Raw genomic sequence first — 24015 nt, 5'->3', positions numbered from 1 at the left:
GAAAGTACAGTATCTGTTTATTTACTGATATTATGAATATACAAACTATAAAATCTATACAAAGTACACATCTCACTATTTAGTCTGAGTAAAAGAATTTGCAGCATGTATTTACAACCATGTAGCATCATAGAAGCTCCAGAATGTCAAAAATAAAACATATAGGACTTAATTTCTGTAGGATTGATATTTAAGGACCGAGAACATGTCCCCTGAGCTTTAACGCCACAAGGCGGAGCTGCTCTTAGCGTTAGCATCTCTCTCCCTCTCTTTAGACAATTCCACTTCTATCTTTGCCTGGATTTTATCCCAGTCCACCTCAACCTAAAGAGAGAAAACACAAAAATGAAAAGTCAGACACGGTGTTGTTTTGACACGATTGAGAAGCAAACTGTGTTTTTGAGTAACTAGCACATCTAGAGGACAGGACTGTCTTTCGGCTCGGAGATCAACTTCTCTCAACAGTCTCGAAAAAGACGCCGTCCCAGCGGGATGCATCTATTAATGCGGTGCAGCAGACAGTGTCTATAACTCACCCCTTCAGCGTAGTGCATGAATCTCTTATTGTTCTCCTTCCTGCCAAATTTCTGCAGGAACTTCTCCCTGTAGGCCAGCACAGTGTCCACGTGAGTCTTGTGTTTGACTGCCAGCTCCAGCGCTCTGGAAAGAAAACCACGAGTTCAAGATATACATCCATCCAGCATGGAAAAACTTCACCGTAACTCACAACCAAACCCTTTTTTAATGGTGCTTTAATGCAAACAAACTCGAGCCTGTTTGTTTAAATATTCCATCTCATCTGGGCTGGTGGAAAATTACAGCCCGGGGTCCTTCTTTTGTGGTGTATTAGGCCAACAAGCGAACCAGAGGATTTAGCGGGTGTTTTCTTTGGTTGCAACATGTGTTCCCGCAGGTATTCTGTACCTGTCCCAGTTGAAGAGGTCGATGTTGACTTGTATGGCCTGATAGATGAGTCCGGCCTGAAGAAGAACAGCCTCGGCCTCCTGAATCTGGCCACTGAACAGCAGCAGGCGAGCTAAGTGCGACTCCTTGGACGGCTGCTCCTTTATGAATTTGATGTTTTGCACCTTGGGTAACTGAAAAATGAATTAGAGAGGATACGTTGGGCAAAACAATAATGTTTCTGACCACCTTTCATCTTTTTTCAACACTTACCTCCCCAATGGCGGCATACGCGATCTCGGCTGTGTTCAGCTCCCTGTTTGCCATGGCCATACCAGCAAGACACGCCCACAAAGAAGGGCTCTGTGACGGATTCATGGAGAGGCTTTCAGTCACAATGCAGAGTTCAAGGCATTCTAGATTTAGAATCGAAATTCTATTTCACATCATCGAAGGATTTAAGCTTCTCGGAAAGTGGCAGGATATAATTGAATGTATGATAGGACGCGGGTTTGTCCCCAGGGATGTGGTGTGGCGTTGTTGCTACATCCTGCTCAAAGCTACACAGGATGTACAGTCGTCCTTCTGTGTACCATTAAAAAAAAGGACAAGCTAAACCCAGAAAAGCAGATATTTGCATAGGTGACATCACTCAACAAATGAGTCACTGCTTTGTTTTGTGTGGCCTCACACAGCTCCCTGTAATCGGCGCCTGTCACTAGGACAAACAGACGCTCAGACGCTCAATATAAGAGGTGGGCGGCCTATCACGAAGGCTGGAGAGGTGCTTCAGTATTCAGGTGTCGACAAACGCCGCATCTCTGCATACAACCATGACGCTTGATGGTGCGTCACACTGCTCTCAGGTGAGGACAGGGGACAAGAGGAGTCCAGGAAGAGCGGTTGGTTGTCGCATTGCCTGGCACAAATCCTGGTATGTGCGTTTATGAGTAAGGTCTACGGGGGGCTACATCTGGTAAAGGGTGTCACCAGGCTAAGCGAAGGTAAATAACACCTGCTGACGTGTGCTCATAAACTGGTCTGCTACCTTTGCATTTGGGTCCCACTAAGGAAATATTAAATGCTAAAGCTGGGCAAACGAATCTTTTCCTCGCCGTGCCACACAGAGCTCCGGAGGGGTCTTACATTGGCAAAGCGGCAGAGCTGCACGGCGTCCTCCCAGCGTGCGGAGGCGCCGTATTCGTGCAGCATGGCCGGGTAGTGAGGCACGCTGCTGGGAACCAGTGAGCCGTCCCACTGGCGCAATGTCACTGTGGTGCCAACGAAGCTCAGAATCTGCGGTGTACGTCCAAATTCCCTGTAAACAACACACTGTGTTAAAAATATAAATCAGATCCACCTGCGATAAGGCGGACCATGGTGTGTGTGTTCACCCGCCATCCTTCAGGTGCAGCGTTTTGGGTATCAGGTCCTTGTCTGTAAAGACGATGCTTGGGTAGTACCACACGGTTAGTTGGCTGTCTTGGATACCACAGAGGATATTGGCGCCATCGTTCCAGGCGATACTGTGAACCATGCTGCCTACAGGTCAGAGAACACACATGTGTGTGGAAGGATGTTCACATGCCTGATTTCCCTCCTTCCCGTCTTACCGATTTTGCAAATTTTGGGCTCCTGACTGAGATGACGCACGAAGGCCAAGTGAAGGTCCCGGTTCTTGTCTATAAAGGCAATCTTTCGCTCCGCGGACGGTCCACACTGATCCAGAGCGATCTCCAGCATCTCCAGCTACATGTGAATAACGACAGGCAGAAGAGCAGAGGAGTGAACGATGGAGGGATGACAAAAAACGTGACCTAGCAGTCTCTTTCTGACAAGTGTATTCAGACAGTGTCCAGAGGGGAGAGATGTGTGTGAGCATGTGTGTGTTTGGCCAGAGCCAGCTGGCTCCGGTGCAGTGTCTGGGAGCTGTGGAGTGCTGGCAGAGAGCGCCACGCTGACAAACACTGAATACTGCTGAAACGCTACCTTCATGTATTTCCTTCCTCTCAACTTTTCTTTAACTCTCGGACTCCAAAGCACTTCCTGTTTTCTTTCTGATGTGTGTATTTAACACAAGCGCTGCGAGGGACCAACATTGAACGTTAGGCCGGACTCATCGCTCCGATTTTGTACATTGTTGTTGCTCAACATGTTTTTTCCACCTGATCCTGTGCGTGTAATGTGATGGGGGCTTGATGCCTCAGCTCCAGTTCAAGAGAATTTCCTATGAAGGATTACTCTGAGCCAACAAGATGGAAGTCCAAGTTTTCAGCTCCCAAAGGGAAAAAGAAGAAGAAAAGTGTGCTAAATGAAAATAAAAGATTCAAAGAATTGGATTTTATTACATTCACCATTTAGCTAAAAAGAAATCACAAAAAAAGCTGACTGAAGTGGGCTGAAAATGTGGCAGGATGGTGCAGGCTGTCTTAAAAACAATGGAGGAAGATGTTAATTCTGCCTGTTGAAATGACAGAGGATGTATATATAAGCGAATGTGTGTAACTTCTTTGGTTGAATAGCCTTGATGTTGATAAAACAAGTGAAATTAGATGCACAGAAGAGTGAAAAACAAATGTTTATCACTAGTAACAAAGCAGGAAGGCAACCGTCACTAGCCTGTCCAGATATCATTAGTAGAATACAGAATTCTACTCGATAAAGTAAAAACTGTCTGTCTCATGCAAAAGCACAGTCACAGATGTCTCTCCATCAACCTGTACTGATTTTTTATTTTTATTTTGCAAAGATCATTTAACCGTTTGGTCTACACAGGCCAAGAGGATGATTTGAGTTCCTGCAGCCAGCTAATAGTTGTTGGAGGTTATTACTAAACTGTTCAGTAGATGTAACTCAGTCCAACACTGTAACTGATCATGCAAAGGCTCTATCGGTGCAGCCCACAGTCTTTAAATTATCCTGTAGATTGAGTCCCCACATAGGCAACTCAAAAGGTCAACTGAAACATTTAGCACAACATAAGAGATATACAAGGACTATAGACCGTGAAACATGTGGATGTTTGAATATCTGCTGACACGTGTCCATGTTGCAGAGCTACATGACTGAAAGGTTGTTGCACCAAGTGCCGGAATCCTCAGTATCACAGAGGGATGACTGCGGCGATTGCCTGATGCTAATCAGCAGTGACTGCATAAACAGTGGCTAAATTGGATTTATTCAAGATGTTTACAGCCCTTTAGATCATTGATAGTAGAACCTAACTCAGTTTAAACTAAGGGCTAAAATAAGATTCCCCAGTGAATAACGATCACCCACCTTGTGAGTTAAAGGCTTCCCATCGCCGAGCGGTTTGCCAGTTAGGGCATCAAAGAGAAGGATGACTGAGAGGAAAAGAAATAGAATTGAATAAAAACAAATAGCAATTTTACTTTAAGGTTTCAGCAGAGACGATGGTTGTCCCTTCACCTTTTTCGTCACTCTTGTCCCGGATGGCAACGGTGTCGTTGCTCAGGGAGACGCCCTGAGCGTTGATGATGTCCACCCTCAGACCCAGGAACTTGGGGGCAGAGATCAGCTGACCCTCGTAGGAGAACACATACAGCCCAGCACCATCCACCAGCAGAAAATGTCTGTGGGAGAACGGAGGGAGGACGGAGAGAGGACGAGGGATAAGTGCACGGATACAGCAGAGCAGAAAGGGATGATGAGAAACCGAGTGGAGTCCATCGACTGAGGTGGACATTATAAAAGGAACGACTTACTTAACAGGGGTCATCAAACTCAACTGTGATTTCAGAGCGGCCTGCAATTGATCCACTGCAGCTCTATACCGTATCAGGGTCACTGCGCTGGAGCGCTGTACAAGAGCTCCTCCATACTAATCTAATTTCTGCAAATGGTTGCACTCGACCTTACTCTATGATAGAGCAGGATGGTGCAGACCGCAGCCGGGTCTGTGCGGTAATGAAGCACTAAAACGCCGACAGATGATCCAGACTCACTTCTGTGCCTGTAGGATGAGGCTCACTGGTCCCTCCTTCAGGTCAAAGATGAGGGGGGTGTTCCAGTTATTTGATCTGTGGTTAATAGAGGAAAAGCATATCGAGTAAAAAAAAATAAATAAAGAGGTAAAAAAACTCACAAAAATAAAAGCAGAACAAGAGATAAACAACTAAATAAAAGAAGAGAGAATTATGATGTGAATTGTGGCAAAAAAAGACAAAAACAACAGGGAGGTGGTAAAGGAAATAACAAAGAAAAGAAAACAGGCTACTGACTTGTAGACGTAGCACTGGAGGGAAGTGGCAACCACAAGGTGACCATGTGCAAAAGAGGCTTTGATGACTCGGTCTCTAAACTCCAGCACGTCCACGGCATCGTTCATCACGTTCTGCACCTGAGAAAATAAGGTCAACTATATTGCAGACATTAAACAATTCACTCGCAGAGGCTAACTGGCGCTAACAGTGGCGAACACTGTGGCGCAGACACTAACGTGTATTCATTCGCACCATGCAGAGGAAGCAGTTCACAGCATGCTCATATATACTGTAGTCTGGTCTGAGAAAGCATCCCTCCTCCCAGGTTTTAAGTGTGTGCATGCACAGATAAATACATCCCTCCAGCTCTCTGTGAATGAATGAAAAGGCCTTCTTTTCCCCAGCACCAGGTGAAAGGTGTGGGTATTTTTACAGCTTTACAAATCTTCCTCCCCAGCTCCCTCCAGCAAGCCAAATTTACATGCAACACAACCAGGAATAAAAAACACTGGACCGCAAGGTGGTAAATTTAGCCGGCTGATTCAGAAACCACAGGCAGATGTGTACTTTTAAAAAGGACTGTGAGGGGGGGGTAAAAGTGCCAGCAGGACTGAACAGAAATGGCTGATGAGCCGACTTTTGTCCGGTTTGCATAAAATCCACTTGCTTAAGATGACCGTGGCGAAGAAAGGTGCGTCTTGGCACAGACACGTTTGTAACCTTGCCGGCGTGCGCATCAGAAAATACACAAGCTTGCGCCCGAGTATGTATATTTGGGCGTGTTAGCCACATGTAAATGCTACCTTGTGGTCAGAACGAGTTTAAACAGCAGAGAATGGTGGAGTGAGAGAGGCAGCAGGACAGACTGCTCATTGTCACAGCGGGGCTGCACACTGGCACGCTGGGAGGGTCGTACTTTAATATACGGCCACAACCAGGCGAGGCTTTGGAAGCCTCGGCCCCTCTGCAGAGCATGTTGACTCACCCAGCACTGTATTTTTCAATTATCCTGTTGTGCTGACCAGACAGAGGTTGGCTGTGTTCATTTTTGTTTTGGTCAAATGGTTTTCCTCATGTAAGGACACTGATTCTTTACGTATGTATGTGGACTTGCATGTTGATGAGTACAAAGGTAAATACATACGATGGTATTCTCTCAGAACACGGGGGGAAAGAAGAATGTGGCCAAAAGACATTTAAACCAATATGTTTTATATGTACGAACATGGAAATCTGTTATTTTAAATGCAGCTTTTCCATTACAAATGAGGAATAAAACCCAAGTGTGACAAGAGTCGCCGAGTGGGATTTAACCACTGCTCGGGCCGCGCATGAGAATGCTGCAGGAGCACAATCCATTTGGACAACTGGGACATGTAATGTTTTGATTTCTCTCACACAGCCCTCAATGTTGTGTTTTTTTTGCTTCTGAGGTTTAATGTCAAAAAAACAAAAGACTTATGCCAAATGCGACTTGAAAAAAGCGCACCCCTGAACAAATGTTTAAGATCAAACCGAACCCCTAATTTTCCCACGAGATCTTGCTGTTATTTCTCTTTAAATCGTAGGTTTTGTTAGTAAAACTGCTGCTGAATCCAATGAAAGGCTAAACCGCTAACTACACACACGCTACAAAAATCAAACACTTTAGACCTGATCAAATAAGACTGGAAACCCTGCCACACCTGCATGGATCTTCTCTTGGTGAGGGTGATCTCGAAGTTCTTCCACTGCCAGTGCTGATCCACCACATGGGCAAAAATGACATGGCCGTTGCTGCAGGCCCCCGCCAGCTGGGTGCCATCTGCAGACCAGGCGAGGTGAAAGATACTCAGCGTGTTGGTTTTTTCCACGGCGTAGGACCACTGGACGACAGGGACAAAGGAGGGAAAAGGAACAGCAGTTAACAAACCCGTCCTATTGGGTGGCCGTGTACGCTCGCGCACGTGTCAACTCTTGACAGGCTGAGAGCAGCCAGTCGTTGAACCGTGATGAACTGAGGCACAGCCGATGGAGGCCACATCCAACATCAGGCTTGTACATAAAACACTCTGCTATCCTCATCCATTAGACACGGGGGGGGGGGGGGGGGGGTTGAGGGGCACAAGTAGATAATATACGATTCACCAAACTGCAGACAAACACTGATGAATACGCTGAACAGACACGGAGCATTAAAGTGCCCTTAATGACGGCCGGTGATGCTAAAAGACATAACAGAGATATGAAACCCTTTGTAGTATCTGGGGCAGCCGGCGCTGTATTATTTTCCCTCTCTTCCACTTCTACAACAAGAAGAAAAAAAGAAAAATCCTGATTCAGCTTGAATCTGAGCCGGTTCAGGTCCAACAGCGGCTCAAAGTTTTCCATTTTGTTGTGTTTCCAGGACATTCTCTCGTAAGTCACGGCAGTTGCAGAGCAAGCGTCTGTCGCTCCCAATTATCATTTGTTGGTGTCTGCGCTGCACACCTGGGATCCCTCTGCTGTAATTACCACTGGCTTTCCCACGCGACTTCCCGCCAGCGTCACCTCTGCTTATCCTCCCTGACCTTGTCCTTGGCGCACCCATCTCAGAATGTGCCGGAGCGACATTTAGACTAGATTCATGCTGTAAAAGCTGCTTAGCAATGAGGAAGCGTGGGATGGTTAACCTCTCCTAAGAGACAGTGACCTGCAGATAGGCCGACCTTCCAACCTTTCCATCTCTCCTGGCTTCCCTGAACCTTTTCATATCAATACTCCCCTCACACGCATGCTCCTGGCTCACCCTGGCCGGCCCAGCCTTCAGAATAGGAGAGATCTCCTCCGCTTAGATCTAAAGATTCTGCGTTCAAGCGGCAAATGATGAATGAGAAGTGGAGGTGGGGGGGGGGGCTCTGGGTAGACGAAAGGTCGGTGATGCAGCTGAATGTATGCAGCAGATTGCGATGAAGCAAGACATTTGATATCGTCCCGTAGAGCGTTGCTGGATCAGCGCGCACCTAATGCCTTTAACACACCGAGCCATTGGACTCGTCCCGGAGTCGGTCTGATGATCGGCGAGCGAAAATAAGCGTTTGGCGTCAGATAGTTTAGCGCTACGTGTTTCCGTGTGTGTGGTTTGTGACAGTGAAACAAACGACAATTAGGATGCATGTGTAAATACTGCATGTGTGAGTGTGGAGGAAGAGTACGATAAGGCCACAACAGATGGGTCAGAAATGTTAGTCAGCGCATGACTAAGAAGGGCGGTGGGGGATTTCCAGTTTTTCCATAGAGTCTTGGAAAAAATGGAGGCACTCTGAATAAAATGGCCATAATTTCTGAACAATAGATGCAAAATTTTGGTGGCCAGTGGCTAAAAAGGGATGCATGGCTGAGACGTGCGCCTGAAGAATGCGGCCACTCTCGTAATTTTTCCACATATTATTTTTGTACGTTTGGGAACGAATCACAATCGTCATGTTTCAGAAGCTGCGCTGCTAAATTTCAGGACATGAAAAAGTGCAACCGAGGCAAGAGAGGAACTGATCCCGGCACGAACTGCATGGAAAAGTTCGGCTCTCACCAAGAAGACCTTTGGATTTTCAGGCCTAAACACAAAACAGGTCAACATCGGCACCACCTCTTATAAAAACAAACAAAGAGCTTAAATGTGCCTCACAACAATCTATTAGTTCAGGCTTTGTTTGCTGAAATGACTTGTTGCAGCGCTGCAATTGCAACCCAGATCAATATTAACGCACAGACAATGACATAATGGCCAAAATGAAGATTCGGGGAGGACAAATGAGTGACAGAAGATGGGTTGTTCCACCAGTCCCTGCAGCAGTCATTCACGCTATGGTCAGTGGACCTTGCCTGTCACAATGGGCGGCTTTGTGGCCAGGGACGAGGTGGCAGACATGACGTACGGTTTACAGCTTGGCTCTGGGGGGAGCAGACCTATAATGAGCTTATAGAGTGCGTACAGCATGTTGTTGTAGGTCGGTACATGTGCGGCGGAAGAGCACCACACACAACATCCCCACGTCAATCCTGTATATGTTGACATGCCTATGCAAACAATTGTTTGCATATTTTATTACTTGAGGTCACATTTAATATAGATTATTGGCTGAACAGGATTGAACAGCTGTCTGAAATGGCAGCACCTTCCGCCGGCATGTGCATGCACCTTGCGCATGTACCAACACCAAACTTCTGAAGAGCCTCTGTGAGCGGCGTGCCTGGCCTCTCCCTCCTCCCTTTGCCGTGCACGCTCTCTCTGGGCTTCTTGACATGTGTTTAACATTAAGACTGGCAGGTGTTGTGGGCCTGCCCCTTTCTCTTTATTGTTGCCCTGCAGCCGCGGCCAGCATGGGGAGGCCTGTGAAAAGGTTACGCTAGCTTCAAGTATGCCCTGTATTTCTTTTTTAGAATAGCAAATATGTTGAATAACATTACAGGGCCCTTTAACAGCATTTCAACAAATATTAAAAAACTTTGGTTAGAACTTCCTGACCAGAGAAGATAAGCCCCGCATGGTGAATTAACTTTTTAAACAAGCTTTAGTGGTTTAGCTTAGCTCAATCTAAAATTGGCTTCTGAGAGAAAAGAAAAAAAGAGCAACAGAGGAAAAGGAGAGATGCAAGAAGAGAACCAAAGAGCGAATAAATGCGAGTGCTTCACCCATCCCCCTGCGTTCTATCTGCGCCACCTGAAACAGCGATCCCGTCTCTGCAGCCAGCTAAAGAGGAGTGGGGGTGGGTGGGGTTCCAGCTCAGGCCAGGGAAAGGGTTAATGACACGTGTCTGGACTAATGGCTCCCAGTGGAGCTATCTGCTGATTCAGCCCCAATACTTCAGAAGCATTAAATATGTCTGCCTTGACCGCTCGCTGCCTCCCTCCTCCTCCTCCTCTTCCTCCTGCCCCCCTGACATGGAAACATGATGGGCTGCCAGTATTTACCTGCGACAAAGAAGCGAACATTGGGAGTCAGTTAGAAATGATCCCACGGAGAAACTGGACAGAAAAAGAGAAGATAAAGGAGTAGTTATGATAAGGCATCCCCATAAACTGGTTACTACAAGTAAATCCCCCCACCAGATCATTTGATTTCAGCACTGAAGGATGCCTTATTACTTAATCACCGCGCTCGTGGTACTCATTGTAAGACAACCCAATTCAGAGTAAAAAGTCTTACATAAATCAGAACAGATGGCAGACTTTCAGCAGAGCCAGCTGGCTTTAGTTAGCCAGTGTGCAGGACAGGACCTGGCAGTGCAGGTACTGAGCGTAACCTGCCGCGCACGGAGGGGGGGTTACACCGGCTAGTGTCGAACAGTCAAAGTGCGATGCGAAAACACCGACACCTGATGAAAACCATCTCCGTTTATGCTAAGAGATGAGGAGGAGCGAAGAGTGAGAGTGAAAGAGTGAAAAAGTTTCGGAGTGAAACTTTGGTTAAACATTAGTTAGGAGGGAGGAGTGGAGGTGGTTGCGGTGGAGGTGGGTGTGTGTGTGTGTGGGGGGGGACTCATCAGTTTCTCTGCAAATGTCAGATTGACCCCATGGGGGATGGGTTGACCGTACGACTGAGGACGATGTGGACGTGTATCTGCAGCTCCTCTCATAGTTTGAGTGATCCACACAAAAATACCTGACTGTGATAGTTGTGATTGATTACAAATATTGCTTTACACTCTATTAAAGCTTTTACTTTATTATTGAACTGAAAACACACAGTTGTCAGTAGATACTGCACTGGTGGACGTGTCTGTCCATCTATTTAAATCAAACCACAAAGCTAGAACACGTATGTCAATAAAACAGGGGATTAGCACCGAAGCTAGTAGCATTTAATACTTACTAATAATTACAATCAGCATTAAAAGAACATCAGATTTTCCAGCATTATGGGACAGCTTCTGTGGCACTCAGGACCACAAGTTGAGTTAAAATGTCACAGTAATTAGCTTTAAAAGTAAAGAGGTTGAGTCCCTTTATTTACTTTTTATAAGCTTGGCTTCAACTGGAATCCCACCACTACTTTAAGAATAGTCTACATGCTCACATTTGTTATTATGTGATTAAGTATACACTTAATCAGTTTATATTGACTTGGTTTTATCCACGCAACACTTGTTGAATGTGCATGTATTTTTTTTAAAAATACATTACGGCCTGCAACACAACATCACGACCATTTACAAGTCGTAAAACGCCCATTATAGACCAAGTGAGCTTAAGAGCACTTAAAATGTTTTCTTTGCCTGCTGCATAAAACAGCACTTGCATTGCCCGAGCCTGCAGTAACGCGCAATCGCTATAGATATAATATAAGCCAATTTCTAAACATAGGCCTGGAAGAGGAGTTCTGTAAATCACTGAACTGAAAAACCCACTTGGCTAAGCTAATAAGATACAGAGCCCGTGCCTGAGTGATTGTAGAGTGGCACCAGTTGGGCTTTGGCAGCGTAAGAGGGGAAACAGAGAGCGGGAGAAGGATGGATGAGGGGAGGGAATGAGCGAGAGAAAGAGAGAGAGAGAAACTAAGATCTACACATGGTTTCATGCTGGAGCCTCAGCATGGTAACCATAGACATATGCTGGGCCCTCCTGGGACTCATCAGCAGGACACAGCTGTGAGCCGGGCAGCAGAATTCTATTAGCACCTTCTAAGCACACATGCCTTTGCAAACATACATCGCCACAAAGGTAATTTGGATATTTGACTGCTTTAGCATGCTATAAACGACATAAACACGGCCCGTTCGATGACCTGCTGCACTACCCATGGTTGCTCATAACGCGCAGGATCACACAGAGTCCACCATCTCGCGGTCTACACACAGGTTAAAGGGTTTGAGAAGGTAAACACTAATAAGATGGAATGAGTTTTTATGAGATGCCCTTTGGACAAGCGCCTGTGAAGCGTTATGTAATAGCTGGTGAAAGCAGCTACTTTAAAAAAGTGAATTAACCTCACGTACAGCAGCACCTATTCTACCACTTATAGCATAAAAAGAAGGGAGCAGTGGCTGCAAGTAAAGCAAAACCATTTTAAATAATCTTTTTTTTTGGACCTTTGCCCTCTGACTCCAAAAGTGGCCCCAGTCTTCAAGAACAGCCCTTAATGAAGTCTGGACTGACAATATAGCCTGAAGTGATACCCCGGTTCAACATGTGCTCTCCTTTTTTGCCTGTTTGCGCGCGCCGCCGCAGCCTTTGTTTGCCTCCCTTTCGTCACTCAGTGTAACTCTGTTCCCCCGTCGGCGTTTTATTCCTCCCTCTCCCTTTGACATGTTTGTCTAGCGAGTGGAGGTGCTGATCTAGTGCCACGGAGAATGATGACTCTGGCAGAGGAGCTGGCAGGGCACTGTCTCGCTGTCGTACACCCGCTCCAGCCGTGCAGGGAGGGAAGGATGAAGAGAGGGAGAAAAAAAAGAGAGTGAGGGGAAAAAGGAGAAAGAGAGAAACAACGGGGAAGGAGAAACCGCCGTTTTTTATGGAGACCGGGCCTCGCTAGGCCAACTTTACGGGATATATTGGATGGTTACTCATTACCCCTGCACCGGCTGACTTTTCCAGCTCCACTTCTTACTGGTTTTCAATGCAGCGAGGCTTTTGCTCAACTCTAGAGGGGCGTAAAAGCCAACACGTGCCATTTCTTCTTACCCAGTTCACACACCGGCACCGACGCCAACGCTCCAAACCCAGTCCCACACTTTTTTCCAAAACCTTCTTTGCAGCAGTTGGTTGTTGGAAGGGAGTGAGCTCATGACAGAGAGAAGGGAGAGGAAGTGCAGAGAGCAAAAAATAGCTTGCAATAGCCCAGATTTGTAAGGAGAAGGAGGGAGAGCACACACATGTGTGCAAGGAGGGGGGAGAGAGCATATGGGTGAGCAAGAGTGAGAAACCCAGAGAGAAGGGAGGGAGGGAGGAAGGGAGGGAGGGAGTGAGAGAGAAGTGGCCCTGCCCAGTTGCCTGGGGAGAAAACTGCTCTGGTGCTGACTCAGGACTCTCTTTGTCTGACAGTGCTCCCCAGCTCTCTCTGACACAATCACAACTGAAGAAGTTTCTTTAAACTTGCCATCTTTTCTCACATGCACGCACTCCTCATCCTGATCTGATGCACGGTTACTGCGCGTCTGCTGCTTCTCCAGAGGCTGCAGCACTGATGAAAACAGATACCGTCTTGCAGTCCAATAAATCTATGCTAGCTTTTTTTTTTTTTGGCCCTTTCATGCTAACGGTGGTTCACAATCAGGACCAGAACTCTGGGCCATTTTATTATCTTCTAGCTGCGGTAATTTCCAGATGTTGGCTGACTAATAACTGGCAGCAAACTGCCAGCACTGACTCAGGTATATCAGCCTGAAACTGGTTGGAGCTGGAAATTTAGGAGAAGGGCACAGCGTATGGGACGGGAGGGAGGAAAACTATAACGTGCCACTACCAGTGGAGTGGCAGAATAATTGACACTTAGTGGCTTTTCAAATGGACATGCGAAAGACAGCTGTGGCTCCGCAGACGAGGAGCCGTTCTGTTCACAGTCTGCTCCGAGGACACATTCCACTCGTGCTCAGACGCCAGGCGCTGTGGCGTACTGGACCGAAGGTGCACTGACCCCCACCCGGAGCCCAGGCATAAAACCCTGGGATGAAATCTGTGTCACACAGGCCCCCTCATGCAAAAACTTTACGTGTAAACCTTAGAGTGAAGGAAGGAAGGAAAGAAAGAAAACGCTACGGTGATTCCAACTGGAAGCGGGCCCATTCCCAGAACACTGGTGCTGAGCACGGCTCATAAAGGCCCTGAGGGGATTCCAGGGCCTCACCCAAAAAAAAAAAAAAAAGTGGTAAAAGGAGCCTGGGGGTTATTGGCAAGCCCAACACACCCTGACAGAGAGAGGAGGGAGGCAGGAACAAGTGAGGAGAGAGATTTATACTTATCTACTAAATGGAATTCTCCTGACTAAAGATGCTGAATATGAATATTTCTTCACTTGATACAAGTTTCTGATAACTTTGCAATGTGAAAACAAAACATCAGTTTGTTCTGCATATCTGCAAGTTTAGCCTTTCTGTTAAGGTTGCCTGAAATATCTACTTAAGCAGCACATTATGTCTTTTAGACTACATTTCATGGCGTTTATTGCAATTATCAGTAGGTGTCTATAATATACAACATATAATTACTGTTTTTACCTACATTAATCCTAATTTAAAGTTGCTATCCAACTATATTAATCAGCATCCACGCTTTTCTCTCTCCAACATTTCACACATCCCTTGTTAGCTGTAAAAGAAATGATTTCATGTGACACAACTACTTGTATAATTTATTAATTAGTATCGAAAGCTCACAGAAACTCTATTGTATAAGGGCCAGTAAGGGCTGTTAAAGTACAGGGAACAGTAAAGCTAAATGAGGCCTGTGCTGATATTCAGATTTGAACGAGGCCAGACTGACACAGCCTGATCCAGATCACACTTTACCACATTCTACTGTGATGCAACATGCAACAGATACATGTAATATTTTACCACACGGCTCTCGAGCCTGGTGAGATTTTACCGAAAAAGCTGCAATTTATTAGCAATGAATTTTGGCCTGAAAGCTGCAGTCGTCAATTTCAGCAAAAATTAAACGTCTCGGGGGGCTTCACGGCCGACCTTGTGGTGCAGCGTATAAATAACACCAATCCCAAGAGCTATCATATTTATATTATGTTAGCATGGGTATACAGAAGCATGGGCAAAAACAAGCAGAGAAAAAAACAAGGCCAGTGCGAAGGGGCGGGGGGAGCGAGGCGAGAGGGTGCGGGTCGTGGCACAATAAGCACTACTTGTTAGCCACTGACAGTGTCAGGGATCGTGACAGGGTCCAGACGCTAGACACCAGCTGCAGTGCCTCGTAAAATAGACTGCTGTCTCGCAGGCACACTTGCACGGTGATGGCCGCGCTCACACATGCGCACACGCAGGCATGTGGGCACATGCATCCAGCACGGCGGGCACACAGACAGACACTGACTTATTGTCTCCAGTAGATCTTGTAAAAAGGACAGTGGAACTCTTTGTGCATTCTATCCTGGTGAACATCCTGTAAAGAAGAAATGCGGCCCGGCACACAAGAGGGGCGCGCGGACCGTAAAGGCGAAGTGAAGCAAGTCGGCGTCTTGCGATAATTTGATAATAAATCCACGTTAATGTCCAGTGGAAAAACAAGTTTGGTTTTCAGAGCACAGCTGGTCTGCTGGACATGCGCGGCTGGTCTTTCCTGGGACGTTTGGCCTGTATAATGTCCGTCTATGCATGTCTGCGTGTGAGTGTCCCTCAGTGGTGATAAGACCAGGGAGGGGGGATTGAGAGTTGAAGGAGTTAAACATGCTGGACCGATCGTGCTGAGCCAGCAGCATTATGTTAAAGTGCAAGGTTTCATTGCAGCAGATACAGAATGACCCCCCCATTAGTTACACCAGTAACTTAAAGACTCTTTGCACTTCTTAGCCTTAACGTTGTAATCCACAAACCACATTAACCGCGCAGGTTTCCAGGGCTTCTGTGTTTGTGTGCTACCTGACATGGACAATAACTTTACATTTTGGCGCAAAGACCCAAAATCCTGTCAGAGGAAAGTGGAATTTCTTTAAATCCAGTACCTGAATGGACACAGAGCCAGGGATTTTCTTTTTCTCAACTCTTTCTGAGCTTCCCTTCCCCCATCCGCTTCTTGAGCAAGCCTCCCACACTATACAGCACGCGCCATCTCTGAGGGGCTTAGGGAGATGAAGACAAGCATACCCTTTCTCCGGTTGGAGCAGAGTGGAACAATAATTGTCATCATTATCATCCTGATTGCACTCTGTCAACTAAGACGCTCGCCACAGTGCAATGGCGAAACAATGGAAGAGGCCGTCTACCTAAACAAACACATAACGGGCGAAATAAACTGGTGCTTTTTATTAAACGTCATAAAATTGGACTCTTACTGTGTCACATAAACTATTTCTAGTTTAAGTTCTAATAATCTAATTGTACTATTGCAAGAAAAAAAGACACAAAAGCTGACAAGGTTTCATCAGCTAACAGCTATAATCTGGAAATGTTTACAAAAACTCATAAAATTCCTGGCTTAGTCTCAGAAAACCAATAGAGTTGAAGAAGAACAGGACATTTCACCAGTCTCCTTTTGGACCAATATTAATGTGATCTTTCAAAAAGATAAAACACACACACACATACGCTTTGGCTTCGTGTTTTCTAGAGCCATATGGGGGGGAAATGATCCCAATTAAAACTATTTTATATTCATTAATAGGCTGCAAACAAACACAAACACTACACACAATAGGCCCATTTACAGGACCATAAAGAACTGATCCCCCTTTTTGTTGACTAACCAGATTATCCAAATAACCTTATCACCACAGTCATGTGATCTGCTTTATCAGGTAACAGCAGTTATCTAGTTATGAGAAATCAGATTAGGACTGCTAAAATTTTCCCTTATATTATATATATTATACAGTTTCCCTTATATTATATATAGCCAATATTCCGATGACTTTGTGCATGTGTCCGTTAATCTGAGTTATATTGCTCTTTTACATCTGTGTAAAAACAATGGTAGACCTGGAAGTGAAGTAGTAACTGTGAGCACAGGAGAAAAAATAACGAATATGGTGTGGAGAAAGTCAAGGGAGAACCAGTTCTGGCTCTTCGACTCTCTTCTGTCACAGGCATATTTACTCTGAAAGAAATACGATTAATGGACTGAAACATTTTTGGGATTTTAACATTTCTAAACTGCATGTTTACGCATTGGATTGATGGTCTCAATCTGATGGCCTTTTTCAGTGCAACTGCTTTATTATTTGGAAGTTATAAGTTATTTAAGCAATTTATTGGTGATTTTGACTGATTATATATTTATAAACTAATGGTTGATGTCTGTAATATAACAGTTCTAGCTAAATAATGGCACAAATGCATATTACACCACATGTAATCACGCAATGTAAAAACGAACTCGTTCATAAATACACAAATAAGAGAAGTCATCACATTACTATTCAAAGTCCTGAATATCGTCTCAGTGTTGTTTCTTTGTTTAATCAGCTGTGTTAGAAAAATGTTGGTTTCTTACTATTTCAATGTGTTTTCCATTAAAAGAAGGGATCCTGGGGGAAGCTCAGGCATCAGGTCCAATCAGAGATCAGGATGCTGATGGAGCCAGTATCCATTACAAACTGTCCAGAGTGATCCCCTCTTCATTATAATTGTTCATATTGTGTGTGAATGAATGTAATGGGGAAGACAAATGGAAGTACTGGCCTTCATGGGCCACCAGGATGCTGGGGCCCAGAAGGTTCTCACGTGTTATGCAAAAACATGCTTGTTTTTTTTCCAGAGAAAACAGACTTTGGGAAGACGGTGGGAAACTTCGATGAAAGAATATTGATTTAGTTCAATCCGTAGTGAAATCATTTGGAAAACAGACTGGTGTGGTCCAAATGTAGGGATGCCAGAGTAAAAATTGAGCACTTTTCAGTAATTTGACTGGATTAATGCTCAAATATATTGAATAGTAGAAAAAGGAAAACATCCCAATCCAAGCTCTGTTTACTAAACTTCTTAAGAATCTTTGATTGTCTCCTTTTTTGCAACAGTTTTCTCTTCTATCTAAACTAAACCATTTTCTACCACTATTATGGGACATATTCATTATAAACAGTTCTAGAGAAGAAAAAATGGATTTTCTTACCCCAGTCTTGTCACAGAGATGCAGCATGTTAAAGGAACCCACAGAAAACACCTCACCATCTGGTGCCCAGGCCAAGGAGGTGATTGGGTAGTCGTGGGGTGACGAGGAAAAGAGCAGCCGGCCAAAGCTGTCCCATACCTATTTTGGTAGGATGTGGTTTGTTTGGTGAAAAATAAAAAAGATCCAACACACCCAGAGGACATCTACGACGGCAGACAAAAACATTCCCACCTTATATTTACAGTCCTCTCCACCTGAAAGAATGAGGTCATTTACTGAATTCCAGTCGATCTTCATAACGAATCCATCGTGGGCCTTCCACTGAGGCAGGAGGAAAGAGAAGAACATGTATAGAACTATCCTGGAGTCCAATTAAAGCAGGAAACTCATACACAAGCACGATATTAAAGTGGCTATAAGAAGCATTTGATCTTATTCATGATTCACTGACTTCTAATTTCTGTTTGGAGTTGCATATCTGCAGCAAGGTTCTGAGGGAAAGTAGAACTTTAAATTATCCAGCAAACAGGGACACAGTTTCCTGGCTCCGCGAGATGTAGGCAACGTACCAAATCGTTTAAGAGTGGGGCAGATATGTTTAAACACGACAATTAGTTTTAGCTTTTGTTGTTATTGGAGGCCAAGTTTGTATGAGGGGGAAGTACAAATTAGCTCTTGGCGAGGAAACGCGGCTTAATTCATCTCTCTGACTGGTGAACTGCAAATAGCCGCGGCGAAGTAAAAGCCGGCGAGAGGAGAGGGACTTCAGTAAAAATATTTGCAAACATAAAGCTGCTGCGGCGTACGGGTTTGCTACACCTGATAACAAATTCAATATTTGTATAACTTCCTTCTTGGGAATTATGGACGTGGGTGGGAGGAAGAGAGCGGGTGAGGGGTGACCTGAGCAGCTCACCTTCACTGCAGCGCTAACAGGGAATGAATCACATGATGGAGTGGTAGCTGGCTACAGAGCCCACAAATTGAGGGATAAAAGACTATGCTAATTGTAAAATGACTAATACACAGTTTTCTGTATTTTTATTATTGTACCATTTTCATTGACAGCTAAAGGTCATGTAATTATTGTTTATGTAATCTCTGCCAGACGATGGAGACAGAAAATTTTACTTTAAAAAGAAGGGTGCACACACATAAACACACCTGGGTAACTTTTGCACTGGGCTGTAAAGGCTTGATGACGAGCTGGCGTCCCGATGTGTAAATGATTCTGTCGGAGTTTGGACCCCAGGCCACAGAAAACACAGGAGACCCTGGAAGATGTGTAAAAACAAAGGTGATGAGTCAAAACCAACAGCTATTCATGAGGGCACGAGGGTGCATTTGAGTTCTGATTTGAAATTTGAAAAAAAATAATGCTCATAATAACAATTTTGTCTACTTGAATTGATCACCTTTTCTGTACATTTAACCAAGAACACTGGCTCTGGGATAGAACACGGCTAATGTCTCCTCTCTGAAGGTGTCAGGTTTCCCCTAACCTCATTCAGCCTATGGAGCAGCGCTTAAGTTTGGAGGCAGCTGGGAAAGCTTTCAAGGAAAATGTGTGTGTGCGTGTGTGGTTGTGTGTGTGTATGTGTGTGAGAGCGAGAGTTGGATTGGCAGGTACGCGCGTGTGGAGGGCAAAGGCCTTGACGTTTAACCCCGCTCCAGGTGCATGTGGTTTCTCACAAATGCCAAATGGTCACATGATCGAAATCTGACAAAGGAGATGAGGTTGAAAGGTTGAAGCAAGTTCATCCCTCCCTCCCTGCCTCCTCTCCTATCCCTCCCTCTACCAACAGCTCGCGCACTCTCGTGGGTCATATTATACAAGGAAAATACTGCGCCGCTCTGTGAGTGACTCTGTTGTGGGAGTAATCTGACCTGCTGTGGTGCGGGTGTTATTTGGTGTAAGGTATATATCAGACATTTGAAAGTGCTACTGCTGCACGTGCAGGTGTTCTCCAAATCTTTGGAGCCAAAAAACATCCAACAGCTCATTCTCCAAACAGCCAGCTTACTAAGATGTGTCTACAAACTCGGTCTGAACATCACCATGCCAGGTTTTCCACAGCTTCCAGTCATTCTGCCATCTGTTTTTACTGTAATGTCCAATTAAATAAGTTAAATGGTGTAATGAATGAGTAATACAAAAGTGATGTTCATTGTGAATAGAGAGATAAATAAATTAATTAATTAATTAATTTGACTTGGCAGGCTCTCGGAAAGGCTTCCCTGGCCTTTAGAACACAATTTGTAATGAGTCTCAATCTGGGACTCAAGACCAATACCAAATACACATGTACATAGTTGTACAGTCATACAACCACCATAAGAATAAAAAAAACACATTTTTGCATTGACCAACATCATTGTCCAAGAAAAAGAGCCAGTTTCAACACGAGAGGAATATTTCACTTCTGAAATAAGTAACTCCCACCCTAGGAAAAGGCTCCGTTCACGTTACGCAATCAGTGTCAGAAAAGTACACAAACAAAAAGTACTTTTACTTTAGAGGGCTAACAATCCTGAACAATTTATTCCATCACCTCAAAAAAAAAAATTTTTTTTTATACTGCGGTGGGCAGAGCCAAGCAATCAACATCTGGCAACACCACACTGATGTGAACCAATCAGACAAGTTGTCAGAAAGGAGCCAGATGTGATGATGACAGGTTGGTAATAAAGATGGATGACATGAAAGCGCCGCAAAATGGACCAAAGCACAACTGACTGTCATCTGGTAGGCTGCGGGGCAAGAATAAGGTCTAAAACAAAATTCTTCCAAAGGATGGTTTCTGTCATAATTTTAGTTACATCAACATCCATTCTGGTTTAATTAAACTATTTTATGCCCTTATATCAAGTGATTGCTGACTACTTGTCTGATGAGGAGCACACATCTGTCTTTTACTACAAACTTTGGAATGGAAAGAAACATATGCTTCAATGTTGCTTATGGTGTAGCTAACAATACTGGTAAGGTGTTCATACTGAGGACAGTGAGAAGTGTTTCATATTGATCATCATTGAAGCACTGTTCTTAGTGGACTTACTTGTTCAAATATTGTACATAAATATGTGTATGCACATTAAATGCGCATTTCTTAAAACAACTATCTTCTTTTTACTCATTTCCACCCTCTCGCCTCACCTTGGCTGGCCAGCGTTGAGCGCAACATCCCACTTTTTGACCAGATCTTGATTTGCCCATCTTCTCCAGCTAGACGTGATCAGAAATAGAGACAAAATGATCAACACACACAGACACACACATATTGTTCAAGGTGAAAATGGAGATGTTCTAAGGTACAAATTAGATATTCTCTTATGTCTACTGCAAACTCAGTAAAGTACAGTAACTGTCAAATATAATAGAAGCCCTTCCGTCGCCTTTACCTGTTACAAGAGCAGTCCCGTCAAAGTTCCACCTTCCAGCCAAGACCGCTCCTTTGTGGGCTTCTACACTCTTTTCGATGCGTCCTGCCTTAGAAGCCAGGTGAAACTTACCTGTTAAAAGAGTCAAAAAGGTTTTACTCTATAGCTAAAACTGGCTGAAGCCCAGAGACTCTGATGATCTGGATAGGTTTTCAAAAAAATACGGCTTAATTATGGTCCATCATCTAATACACAGTTAGCGACAAAGCTATGGTTTCTCCACCCCACAAAAGGAATGGGGCTAAAATCAATTTCGCATTTACGATAAATTAAGGGTGATCAGGCCTGGAGGCAGTTCAAGAAGACTGTAGCCTAACATATACTTTGTGGTGGCCTGTATCAAAAAATCTGAATGCACTATGTAATTTCTGGTGGTCTACAACTGCAAGCCAGCATGATGCTGCATTCTGAACACGCTATATTTAAACATGCTAAGGAGACTGGGTTATATTGGTGCAGCAGGTAGTGAGCATGATACAAAAGGAAAATATGATTATTCTTCTGTTACATGTTTGTGTGTAATCTTTTTGTCTGCCTTAACTTTATTTTCTTTCATATAACTGAAAGCTTTGCCCTGTTATTATTATTTTACTTTTACACAAGAGGCCACATCAGACAGTAATAATGATACATTGTGAAAAGAGCAATAAAATATCCTATGCTTAATGGTCTACATTTAATATAGTATTGAGTTGATAGATATATAATTTGTGCTATGAAGACCACGGTCAACAAAATTACAAAAAGTGATATTTGTCATATGATATTCCTAAAAATGAAATAAAGGATGACTGCTTCACTACTGTGTTTTTTTAAAACTAAGTCTTTCAACGAATAAAAATTTGTAAATGTGTGACAAGACCATTAAGTGCAAATCGATGTGGTTTTGAAAAAAAAAATGCTACAGTCAGTTTTTTGCTCAGCTATATTTAACTCTAACAAGGCAAGAAATGGAGGGCAAAAGCAGGGAATATCGTGACAGAGATTTCAGTACTCTTGGGTCCAGACAAAATTGCTGCTTCAGTTTGTGGGTGTGTTTCTGCAACCCTACACTGCCATTAGTTTGTGACCACACATCGCCTGCCATAACATTGCATCTATATTCGGTGTGTACATATCTAATACACCCTGAAAACAGACGTTATGAAAGCAGAATGTTGGAGAGTTAAATATTAAAGATGTTTGCAAAGCACAAAAATTAAACAAACTGATTTTAAAAGCCTGATAAAAAGCAGAGGATGCACGCACGCACACGTCATTCTTGTGCAATAGTGTAAATAAGTATACACGCCATGACTGGTGTGATGTGACTTCTCAACACCTTCACGAAATAGACAGGCTGTGGTTGGACAGTCATCAATTACCAGGAGAAACCCGTGTATGATCCAGGCAATGTGTATCTGACAATGATTGATGTATATAAAACACGATGCAGATTTCTCAGGTTTGGATCTAAACTAACATAAAATCACGTAGCCGTTGTCTTGGGGATAACAGCCCCCATCATCAACAAGCAGAGCATCAATTGGAAAATAAGCCTCTTGGACAGCCACGTGAATTACTCTTTTTTTGGTTTATCAAGTGATATCTGGCATCACATCAGTGGTCCTTTTTTGTCATAAAATAAATGAGAAAAATCAAGTAAAGAAGGAGCAATATATTTCGCAGCGTGATTTAAAATGACTCAACTACGGAGAACAGTCATGCATCATGTTTTGAATAATATAGAAACTTACCATCACTGCTGGTAAGAACAAATATCTCTGCCTGGTTCTGTTTCTTGCCCCCAACAGTTTTGGGTAACCAGTGGAGGTCAAGGGGGTAAATGTCTTCGGGCAATTTGACAACAAGCGTGGTCTCATTGGTCAGAAGGTTCCATTTGAGGATCTGATGATCCTCACTGCAGGAGTACACTTCATCTGCTGTAGTCCAGCCAACACAGCTCACAAGATCCTGATGTGATCTGCTATTAAGGAAAGATATCTTTGACGGCATTTAAATGATTGCCTAACTTAATTTGCAAAATGGGTGTCATCTGTAAACATGAAATAGAACGTCATAAGTTTATAACAGGTCACGTCAAGAGGTAGTAACCTGGGAAGGCTATAAGAGCAATGTTAATAGTGTTCATGAAAATGACCTAAGTAATAATAGAAGAACTTGAAATGCGCTTCGTTTAACAATAACTTGAGCAGTTCTGTGGCATAAATATAGGTGAAAGTAGCTAATATAATGGAAAGGATATGCTTGGGTTCCTGCAGCAGCGACGTTTTCAATCTCATGGTTTTGTGCTCTGCAGATTCCTTAAAAGACAGAAATGAGAGGTGACAAGTCTGTTGCAATCGTCTTAAACAAATCCACAAAATTAAATCAGAACCACAAATGCGACCACTGACTTCACAAACTGTGAGTTAGCAGCTCTGTTAGCAGTAAACAGTGATGCAAGCGTCTGCTGTTGCTACGGTACCTGCACCCGTTGCTATGTCCACGTTTTGAGACTGTGACCTCGCTGCTCACTTTAGCTTGGTTGTCTGGATAAAGCAAACATTATTGACGCAAAAAAAAGCCCCCCGGAATTGTTATTATCCTCCACGAAGGGACAATTTAACGCTGACGTTCACAACTATACCCAGTAGTGGCGATTTGAAATGGATCAGACCAACTTCGAAGGCTATCGCGAGAGTTCAAAGTCTCGTTACCTTAACACCCCCCCCCC

The 24015-nt window shown here is 44.1% G+C and overlaps 1 protein-coding gene across 1 annotated transcript; it reads right to left on the bottom strand.

Moving 5' to 3' along the window:
* ift80 (intraflagellar transport 80 homolog (Chlamydomonas)) lies at positions 1-23971 on the bottom strand. The gene is made up of 20 exons (XM_057050428.1): positions 23767-23971; positions 23546-23602; positions 23036-23258; positions 21261-21371; positions 21016-21084; positions 19023-19132; positions 18090-18179; positions 17859-17996; positions 6812-6991; positions 5145-5263; positions 4869-4943; positions 4333-4496; positions 4183-4247; positions 2517-2652; positions 2298-2445; positions 2050-2221; positions 1177-1266; positions 925-1097; positions 537-660; positions 1-324 (listed from the first exon to the last, which is right to left on the bottom strand). The coding sequence occupies exons 2-20, from the start codon at positions 23579-23581 to the stop codon at positions 220-222; spliced, it is 2328 nt and encodes a 775-aa protein (XP_056906408.1). The 5' UTR covers positions 23582-23602; positions 23767-23971; the 3' UTR covers positions 1-219.
* Positions 23972-24015: the final 44 nt, after the last annotated feature.

This window comes from Takifugu flavidus, chromosome 12 (assembly GCF_003711565.1).
Source record: "Takifugu flavidus isolate HTHZ2018 chromosome 12, ASM371156v2, whole genome shotgun sequence".
In the NCBI taxonomy this organism is placed as follows: domain Eukaryota; kingdom Metazoa; phylum Chordata; class Actinopteri; order Tetraodontiformes; family Tetraodontidae; genus Takifugu; species Takifugu flavidus.
The sequence above is the reverse complement of the archived record's forward strand: the minus strand, read 5'-3'. Positions and strand labels throughout refer to the sequence as shown.

Bases quoted from the DNA above. Each gene is read 5' to 3' on its own strand.
- ift80 (XM_057050428.1), bottom strand. From the start codon at position 23,581: ATGAGATTGAAAACGTCGCTGCTGCAGGAACCCAAG. The intron at 23,259-23,545 runs CATATCCTTTCC...AATAGCAGATCA, and splicing joins CGCTGCTGCAGGAACCCAAG to CATCAGGATCTTGTGAGCTG. The intron at 17,997-18,089 runs GTGGGAATGTTT...CTACCAAAATAG, and splicing joins GAGAGGACTGTAAATATAAG to GTATGGGACAGCTTTGGCCG.